This window comes from Chrysochloris asiatica, unplaced genomic scaffold (genome assembly GCF_000296735.1).
Source record: "Chrysochloris asiatica unplaced genomic scaffold, ChrAsi1.0 scaffold00047, whole genome shotgun sequence".
Taxonomy (NCBI): Eukaryota; Metazoa; Chordata; class Mammalia; order Afrosoricida; family Chrysochloridae; genus Chrysochloris; species Chrysochloris asiatica.
The window spans coordinates 3,853,874-3,864,087 of NW_006408565.1; the positions used below are offsets into that span (position 1 = coordinate 3,853,874).

The following is a 10,214-nucleotide window of genomic DNA, read 5'->3' on the forward strand; positions in this document are numbered from 1 at the left end:
TAAATCTTTACGAGAGCAGAAAGCCACATCTTTCTCCTGTGGAACAGCTGGTAGTTTCGAACTGCTGACCTTGTGGTTTGCAGCCTAATTTGTAACCACTACGCTACCAGAGTTCCATATATATATTCACTGATTTTGCTTTACTAGAAAACCCAGCCTAAGACAACTTTGAAAAAACAACTGTATTTCAAAAGGAAAAAGGAGACTTGGGATTCCAACCCCACCCCATAAAGTGGAGAAATCACCCTCTGCTGACCCCTCTGTCAAGTGAGCCATCCTTCCATCCGATCACCAGATATTTGCTGGCATCTTCTGCATATGAGCCCAGACACACAAGTTAGGGTGAGCGGGGAAGAGTGGACCCTGCCTCCATGGAGCTGCTCAGGTTTCTCTGCTTCCTGGGTTTGAAGAACTGTGCCAAGCACAAACAGACTCCCCTGGGCTCCCTGAAGAGCTGCCTAGCAGTCACAGTGTGTGCATGAGAGGCGTGATTATGGGAGCATCAAGAAGCATAGTGGCTGGAGTGGGTATTGCAGGGGAAAAGAGAGGTGGAGATCAGGACAAGTATGCTCAAGCTCCACAGTCGCTGAGTGCTCATTGACCTCAGACACAGCAGCTCATGGCTGCTTCTCCTGGAGTCTCAATTTCCACATCTGGAAAATGGAGCTAATGCAGGTCTTGCCAAGCTGAAAAAGAATCCAATGAGGTGACCAAGAAGAGAGTTGCTTGTGAAGTATAGATACCTGACTTGGAGAAATGTTTTGAAGAAGGCGAATACAAAATGAAACATAAAACAGCTTCAAAACGCGCTAGCCCAACGAGTCCAGAGGCAGATACTGCTCTTAGGGAAACAGGTCCTGGCTGGGATGGAAGATCAAGATTCCTTTGGAGTGTAAAGGGTGCCTAAGAAATTGGCACTTGGGGAAATGTTGCGGCCACAAGGAGACAAATGATATGTCTGTCAGGTTCAGGGTAAACAACAATTATACTTACTATTATGACCTAGTGACTTCAGGAAGATGGGGAACCCCGTAAGTTCACACCAGACAGTTTTACAAGTGTTCAGTGACTTGAAACAATCACAGCACTTGTACGGCACATACTACTCACCAGACTCCTTTTGAAATGCTTTATACATATTAACTTGTCTATTGATATATATAAAACGCTCCAACAATCCAATGAGCTAGCTGCTCTTTTTATTCCTGTTTTTCAGATAGGAAAACTGAGGCACTGAGAGCTTAGGTGACTGGCCCAACATTGCACAGATACTCAGTGGCAGGGCCAAGTTTAAATCTGAGTCTGACTTGAGTCCACACTATTGAGCACTGACTGAAATGTTCCTCTGAGAAGGAGTTACTACTGTGTGATCTCAAGTCGCAGGGGAGACTGTGCTGTCATAGCTGCCCTGGGCAGTGAAGGTTATTGCCCTTCTTTACTGAGGAGGAAATGGAAGCTCAGAGATGTTAAGCCACTTGTCCCAGGTCACACAGCACTGAGCTTTCACAAACAGGCTCTTCCCCTGACCCTACAGTTACCTGTACCTGACTCTGAGCTGGGAACACACCACCTGAACCCTGGGCCAGGAGGCAAGGGCCTAGGTTCTAGCCCCACCTCTGCCGTCCACTCCCAGTGCAGCCTCTGAAGGTCTCAGTTTCCCACCTGGAAGAGGGCATCTTCTAGTTTGGCATCCAGGTTCCCAGCCCCTCCCCCGCTCAATTCTAGCACTGGGCCCCCAAACCATGATCCCTCGAGACCAGATCCCTACTGTACCTGATGAAAATGGTGCACAGGATGAAGATGATGAGCCCCACGATGCTTGGTGCGTCCCACCACTGGGTCACATAACCCTCGGGGCCTGCTAGGACTGTCTCATTGCCAAATTCAGTCAGTAGGTGAGGGTTGCATTTCTGTTCTAGGGATGGGAACACAGGCATACTCAGCCCACACAGGCCAAATGTGAGTAGCCAGTTAGCCCTGAGGATGTGCAGAAAGCCAACCAAAATGGACAGACAATCGAGCAGCCAGACCTAGCATTAGCCAGTGTTTACTAGGAAAACCACCAAGAGAAAATGCAGGAACATATGGGGCTCCCCATCTCCCCGAAGGACTGGATTTTAGAATGGGCTTGAGCTCGGTGTTCTGTCACCTGTGAGGGCTCCAACTCCTCCCTGACAGATGGCTTCCTTGAGCCCTGGCCTGTACTTACCTGGGACACTGGCCAGGGCTGCCCAGGTGACAAACATGGTGTAGAGTGTGACAACTGACGCCTGAAGCAGACCTGAGTTGGGCTGCGCTTCCTGGCAAACAACAAGTTCACAGGTAAGATGCCGGCCAGACCCACAGGCACCCACTCCCAACTGGGGGGCCTCTGAAACTCTCATCAACCCACTGTCTACCTTGCCCACCCAAAGGTAGGGTTCTAATTCTTCTTTCTTGCAGTACTCCTCAAATGACATCACTTCCTCCCCTGCTGAAGACCCTTCAAGGGTAGAATCTCATCACACCCTGAATAAAAGTGTCCTGGTGTGCCCACACCCCAGCCTCAGCGGCCTCCTCCCTCCCACCTCGGGGCCTTGACACTCACTGTGCCCTCTCCCTGAGTTTCTCTGTCTCTCCAGGCAGCCCAGCTCCAGCCACCTGGCCTCCACTCAGATAGGACTCCCAACGTGACCTGAGAACCCTGATACAGTGGTGTCCGCCCCTTTTATTTTCCACTTGGCGCATATTACCCTAAATTGCCTTATTTGCTACACTCTCTTATTGTGTCCATCCCTGCCCCTCACCACACACACCCTTAAACCACCAATCTAAACTCTTTGATTAAGAACACAAGTTCTGGTTTCCTCATTAGTCAGTGGCCTCCAGCAAGCCTCTTGGCCTCCTTAAACCTCCATTTCCTCATCTGTAAAGTGGGGACAATGATGCTTTGAGGATTCAATGACATGATGAAACCAAAACCCCAAACCCACACTGAGTTGATTCTGTCTCACAACGATCCTGTATGGGGCTTCCGGGATAAAATCTTTATGGGAACAGAGAGTCTCATCTTTCTCTCCCAGAGTGGCTAGTGGATTTGAACCCCCAACCATTGGTTAGCAGCCAATGCCTAGCTCATAGTGTCACCAGCGTTCCTTAAATGACATGATATTGTTGTAGTTGTTAAGTGTTGTCAAGTCAGTTCCAACTCATAGCAACACAGTATAGGGTTTCTGAGGAGCAGCTGGTGGGTTTGAACTGTCAACCGTGTAGTTCACAGTCTAGTGCTGATCCTAAAGAACCAGAAGTCCAAATGACATGATAGAGGCCATCAATCATTAGCTATTATTATTCCTTCTCCTCCTCTTCCTCACAGCTGTATCTCCACCATCTACCAAGAGACTGCTGCACAGTAGGTGGTCAACAGGCATTTTCTGAATGAACACAAACTGCTGTGTGACCTGAGTTAACATATCACCCTCTCTGGGCTTCAATTTTCCCACTGGGAAATGGATCAGAATGGCAGACTCCAACCTTTCTACTTAGAAGCCCCAAAGACTACCAAAGCTATCTTGGGAGCCCCTGGTGGGCTAAGATCCTAAACTGGGAAGTGCCACTGGACTCGCAAGGCTTTCTGAACAAAGGGGCAGGAACTTCAGAAACCTTCATCCATTGTGACAAAAGGTGTGGGATTGGGAGCCATGGAATTTCTCCTTCCATCCCCTTCATTATTCAAGTCATTCCCTGATGTTCTCCGGATTTCCCAAAAGACAACAATGATAATAATAGCACCAACAGCCGAGGTCTGACGAATGCCTATATGCCAACCACTGTTCTGAGTGCTTCACATATAGGATCTCAATCCTAAGACAGTACAAGGTAACCCCACTTTACATCTGAGAAGATAGAGGCACAGAGAGGTTAAGACACTTTCCCAAAGACACCTAGCATGTAGAAGTGAGAGCTCATCCTCTGAACCCGAGCCTCCATAGCTGAGAGCCCCTACCTAGGACCCCAAGGTTCCTACAGAGGGTGCCACATCAGGCAGGGACAGGCAGGCTCACCTGGACCTTAGGCAGTACTGCAACGATGGAGACGCAGACACAGAAGGTGATGTTGAGGCTAATGAAGATTTTGCCCTCGTGGCAGATGCCGGGGTGGGTGTAGTAGACGAAGAGTAGGCTCATACCCACGATGGACAGCGTGTAGAAAAGGAGAGTGAAGAAGAAGAGGCCTGGATGGGGGGCAATTAGCAGTGGGTTGAAAGGCAATCCCACCCCTTCTCTGGGCCTCAGTTTTCTCACCTGAGGAATGGCATTAGTGTTTCCTAACTTTCAGTCGGTCACCACACCTCTGTGAGTTCCGCCCCCACCACACAACTCCTGAATCAAAACACTTCACTTGCTATAAATGAGGCATCCATAAAAACCAATCCAATGACCACAAGAGTCTTATTACAGTGAATCTAGACAAATGGCAGGGGCCCTGGTAGCACAAGGTGTAAGTGCTCAGCTGCTAACTGAAAGGTTGATGGTTCGAGCCCTCCCAGCGGTGATTTGCTCCCATAAGATCGTTGTTGTTGTTGTTAAGTGCCGTTGAGTCCATTCCAACCCATAGCGACCCTGTACAGGGTTTCCAAGGCTGTAAATCTTGACAGGAACAGAAAGCCTCATCTTTCTCCCACGAAGCAGCTGGTAGTTTCGAACTGATGACCTTAAGGTTTGCAGCCTGATTCGTAACCACTATGCTACCAGAGCTCCTTGCCTATAAAGATCACAGCATAGAAAACCTTACTGAGCAGTTAGTTATATCCTGTGAAAATCAGCTCAACAGCTCAAACAACAAAGATGGATGGTGGTCTGCTGAGGAAGCCTGGTCACCGGCATGTGCAGTGACCAGGGGTCATTTGAAGTTTGGTCTGGGTACCACGTTCCCAGCTCCCTGTTCCTGTTCTTGAATTGCCAACTTTCCAGTTAGGAGCCCAGAACAAACTGTTGACACCACCCACATCTTGGGTCCCACTCAAAGGGCTCTATTCAACTGCTGGTGCAGGGATGCTGGACTAGATGAGCCCTCCAGGCCCTCTGGGATGTTCTTCCCCCACCAGCCTCTCCCTTCCAGCTCCTTGGACACTTAGATCAACTCCTGCCCTCCGGCTCCCAGGCGGCGGCACTGACCTGCATACCAGGCGCGGGAGTCACTCTCCTCAGCTTTACACAGCCACTGCTGGTTCCACGAGTGTGCAAAGTCCACAAGCAGCATCAACTGGATGAGGATGAAGAGGAAGGAGCCAACGGCACCACAGTAGAACCAGACTGGGGATGGACGAGGGAGGGGAGTGAGGCAAGGAGGTCATCCAGAGCAGGGTGAGGGGGCTAGGAGTGTGGCAGCATGGGGACTGGCGTGAGACCCCTGAGGTTCCCCAGGCTTTCCAGAGCAGGCACACACCCTGTGGTCTCCCTCTCTTAGACACATTTTAACATTCAGCGATTTTCTCAGCCATGAGAAGTTGCAAAGGCCCTGCCCTCAGGGAGCCCTAAGCCAAGCACAGATGCTGGGTGGCAGGATGTGGTCTGGCTAAGTGGGTCTCCCACCCCATACCATGTGACCAAGCAGCAAAGGTCATTAGTGCTGTCTCATTGGAGGGACAGGGGGAGAGGGCACAGGAAGTGAGGACCCAGCTGGTAGCCCCAGGGCTGTTTGCCAGGACAGCTCCCACCAACACAGCCCTGCCTGGAGCCCTCCCTCCCTCCCCCAACAAGTCCACCTACTGTTGGAGAAGGAGCCATCGGGAATATAGAAGGCACCCACAGTGATGCCCACGAAGATCAGGAACTTAAAGAACCAAAACCTATGGTGGGGGCAGGGGAAGGAAGGCAGAAGAGAACTGAGCCAGGGGAGGGGAACCAGAGGCCAGGCCCAGGATCCCCACCCGCAAAGAACAGATACCAGGAGAGGTAAAGAGGGTCTGCACAACTGTCAAAGGGCACAGCAGGGCTGTCCTGGTCCTAGAAGCAACTCCCAGGGGGCACAGGGAAGATCACAGAGGGGTGAAGATGGTGCCCTTTCTGCGCTTGCATTTCCTCATCGGAGAAACGAGAATAACTGAATGAGCTGACCCCTCCTGGCTTAGGTGGATCCTGAGTCTGAGGACAGGGTTTGGGGATCCCTGGGGGGTAGGCAGAGAAGGAGAAATGCACACAGAGGGTTCCCAGTGCAGGTGCAGGCCCCTTCCTCACCCATTCTGGATGGCTGCCCGGGGGTCCCGGCTGCTGCGCACACAGATCATGAGCAGGGTAAAAAGGAAGAAGAAGATGGCCGTGGCGAAGCACATGCGATACACAGCCCGTTGGCCAAGCAAGGAGCCACAGTCGATGTGGCTCTGCAGGATGAACGGGCTCTTGGCACCATCGTCACACACCCAGGGCAGCTGTGGAGACAGACGGAGCAGCCTGAAGGCCCCACCCCAGACAGAGTCCTTTGGGACCCCCAACCATCTCACTGCCCCCTCCCCCTCCCTTCTCACCCACTGGCTGAGGAGTGAGCTCCCCGCTGGGACGGATGGGCTAGTTACACTTTGTTATTGTTTACTTCCCTGTTTTCAGTCTTATAACATCACTTACATCAAAATCCCCTGAGATGCTTAGGGAAAACTGAGATCTTGACTTCTAAGTTAGAGTCTGGAGTCTCTGGATGGTCAAACGGTTAATGTACTTGCTACTAACTGAAAGGTTGGTGATTAGAGTCTACCCAGAGGCCTGTAATCTACTTCCAAAAACTCAGTCACTAGAAACCCAATGGTTCTACTCTGACACACATGGGGTCATCAAGAGTCAGAGTCCACTCGGCTGCATCGGGCTAAGGTGGGCTCTGAGAATCTACCTTTCTAACAAACTCCCCAGGTGATTCACATCTTTGCACGCACTGCAGTTGAGAAGCACCGGCCTAAGTGTGCACTGGGTCTAGGTAGGTAATGTAAGACACTGTGGACAGAGGGAGGGAGAGAGGGAGGGACGAGTTGGAAGTCTCAAACAGTGTTTGAGCATTAAAGGGAGGGGAAGCAGGTCTTGACCTGGGGACCAGACTGATGAATAAGATTTTCAAAGGGGCCATAGCTGATAAGAAATAAGAATCCCCATGTAGAGTTCAAACCTTCCCTCTCACATAAAGAAACACCCTCCGGTCACCACCCTTGGATTTGGGGCATCGGTATACCCCCGACATTCCTGCCTACCTCTTTTATTTTCTTTAACTTCTATTTATTTTGCTGTTGCTGAGAACATACACAACATAACATACAGCAATTCAGCAATTTCTGCATGTCCAAATTCATGATACTGATCACACTCGTTAGTTAGACAATCACCTCCAGCTTCCTCTCCTGAGCTGTCACGCCCTCACTGCCCATGAAGGTTCCTATCTTTCCATTTGCTGTTGTCACTCTGATCCATATTGCAGTTGGTGGTGTTGCTGCTGTTAAATGCTGTCAAGTCAGTCCCGACTCATAGCAACCCTGCGTAGCAGGGGTGGGGAACTTCCAACCCACGTGCAGTATTGTTGTTGTTAAGTGCCGTGGAGTCGGTTCTGACCCATAGTGACCCTGTACAGGGTTTCCGAGGCTGTAAATCTTTACGGAGCGCAAAGCCTCATCTTTCTCCTGCGGAACAGCTGGTAGTTTCGAACTGCTGACCTTGAGGTTCACAGCCCAATTTGTAACCACTATGCTACCAGAGCTCCTTCACGAGCAGTATAAAGCCCTTGAAATCATTTGGTCTGGCCCTGCCAATGCAACCACAGTTCCAGACATCACACTGGTGGTGGTGATGTGCCGTGGAGTCGGTTCTGACTCATAGCGACCCTGTACAGGGTTTCCGAGGCTATAAATCTTCACAGTAGCAGAAAGTCACATCTTTCTCTCATAGCACTGCTGGTAGTTCCAAACTGCTGACTTTGAAGTTAGCAACCCGATTTGTAATCACTACGCTACCAGAGCTCCTTAGACATCACATTGTTGTTGTTGTTACGTACCATGGAGTCGGTTCCGACTCACAGTGACCCTGTACAGGGTTTCCGAGGCTGTACAGCTTTACGGGAGCAGAAAGCCTCATCTGTCTCCTGCGGAACGGCTGGTAGTTTCGAACTGCCGACCTTGAGGGTAGCAGCCCGATTCATAACCACTACACTATCAGAGCTCCTTAGACATCACATTGGGGGTGAGATAATTAAATCTTTGACCAAACATAGCAGGCTAATTTTGAACTTGATAATTTTGTATGGTCTGCAAATGTTATAAATATCCAAATGGCCCTTGGTAGAAAAAAGGTTCCCGATCCCTGCAGTATAGGAACAGCTAGTGGGTTTGAGCCACTGACCCTACAGTTAGCAGTCCAGTGCATATCTTATAATGCCACACCAGGACTCCTTGATCAGATAGTTCTTAAAAGAGTGTAACGTTCATGGAGGCCTTCTTTAACTAGTTACGCTAAACTATTCTGCAGTTTAAGACTTCAGAGGATAATTTTGGCTTAAGGCTTAAAGATTGTCTCAGGGCAATAATTTCAGGGGTTCATCCACCGTCCATGGTTCCAGGAAGTCTGGTGGCCATGAGAATTTGAAATCCTGTTTTGCATTTCCCCTCTTTTGATCAGGATTCTTGTATGGAATCTTTGATTAAGCATTCAGGAAGCCAGGCGCCATCTAGTTCTTCTGGTCTCCTGGCAAAGGAGACAGTTGTTCATTCCACATCCTTCTTCTGTTCCTGACTCTTCTTCATCCTCTGTGGCTTCAGGTGAATACAGAACAATTCTGGAGCCTTTGATGGTCACTTGCAAGCTGTGAAGACCCCAGGCACTAAGCATCAAACTAAGAGGTAGAACAGAAGCACTAAACACATTATTAGGCCAATTAACTGGGATGCCTCAGGCATTCTTCTTGATTCCCTGTGACCCCTATCCAGGTCCCTCAATAGGGCCGGCCTGGCAGACGCCCCCTCCACCTCCACCATGCCTCACCTTATGGAGTTTACTCTCCACGCCTGGGCTCAGCATGATGACAGATACCAGCACCCCCAGGAAAAGGAACACTGTGAAGAGGAGGCGGCTCACGGTGGCGCTTCGGCTGGCCGGACAGCAGCTACACAGGATGCAGGGGGCAGAGCCACAGAGGCAGGACGCCTGCAGAGAAGCCAGGGCACACAAATTACTGGGCCTCCCCTCGCTTCCTCATCCTAGCATGCAGCACCCACCCAAGGAATGTCCCTACATTTAACCCTCAAGTCTGGGAACTGGGGGTGGGTAAAGGATGAAGCCAAGCCTCAGAGAGGCTGGATCACACCTCATCACAGAGCCCAGATTTAAACTCAGATCTTTGGTTTCAGGGAGAGCAAGCGATGGTGTGTGTGTGTGTGTGTGTGGAGGGGGTGGGGGGAGGTCTACAGAGCTCCTTAGAAGTAGAGTTTTTTTTAAAAAAGCTGTCACTGATTAGTTTGTAAACTTGGACATCTCACTGAACCTCTCTGAACTCAGAGTCCTCTAAAATGGAAATTTTACGGGCACCTATTAGAGGAATCCTGGTGTGGCGCTGTGGATTAATGAGCCAGACTGCAAAGCCATTTGAACTGCAAGGTCAGCGGTTCAAGATCACCAGTCGCTCCTAGGAAACCCTACACAGGGTCACTATGGGCCGGAACCGACTCTACAGCACTTAACAACAACAACATTAGCGTAGTCAGGAGCTCCGGTAGCATAGTGGTTATGAATCCATGGTCAATAGTTCAAAACTACCAGCTATTCCGCAGGAGAAGGATGAGGCTTTCTGCTCCCATAAAGATTTATAGTCTCGGAAATCCTGTACAGGGTCGCTATGAGTGGGAACTGACTCCACAGCACATCACCACTACTCCATTTCTCACAGGGCAGTTGTGAGGATTAAATTGTGAGAATTCAAAACAGGATGCTGAATTTTAAACCACATGACACACTTTACAATATACTTATAGTTGCCTGTTTGTCTCCCATTTCTAGCAGGTGAGCTCCAGGAGGGCAGGGATTTTTGCCTGTTTTGTTCACTGTGGTATATTTCCCAGGAGTGGTTGTTATCGGTTCCTCATTCGGGAGCTGTGCCAGCTTTGGACGGCAGGTGGCAGTCTAATGTTTCTCCTCTCTGGGCTCCTCACTCAAATAGGTGCCAGTTCTTTCTCTTGGGCTGTCTGAAATCACACTAAGGGTTGTTGTTGT

The 10,214-nt window shown here is 49.9% G+C and overlaps 1 protein-coding gene across 1 annotated transcript in view; it reads right to left on the reverse strand.

Annotated features, from left to right (window-relative positions):
- SERINC2 (serine incorporator 2) overlaps positions 1 to 9,170 on the reverse strand; it is a 14,007-nt gene extending 4,837 nt beyond the window's left edge. The window contains exons 1-7 of the mRNA XM_006862182.1: positions 8,991 to 9,170; positions 6,219 to 6,409; positions 5,751 to 5,830; positions 5,157 to 5,294; positions 4,044 to 4,213; positions 2,210 to 2,300; positions 1,774 to 1,915 (exon numbers count right to left, since the gene is read on the reverse strand). Of these exons, the coding sequence (XP_006862244.1) occupies positions 1,774 to 1,915; positions 2,210 to 2,300; positions 4,044 to 4,213; positions 5,157 to 5,294; positions 5,751 to 5,830; positions 6,219 to 6,409; positions 8,991 to 9,026 (848 nt within the window). The 5' untranslated portion in view covers positions 9,027 to 9,170. The remainder of the gene's footprint in view (positions 1 to 1,773; positions 1,916 to 2,209; positions 2,301 to 4,043; positions 4,214 to 5,156; positions 5,295 to 5,750; positions 5,831 to 6,218; positions 6,410 to 8,990) is intronic.
- Positions 9,171 to 10,214: the final 1,044 nt, after the last annotated feature.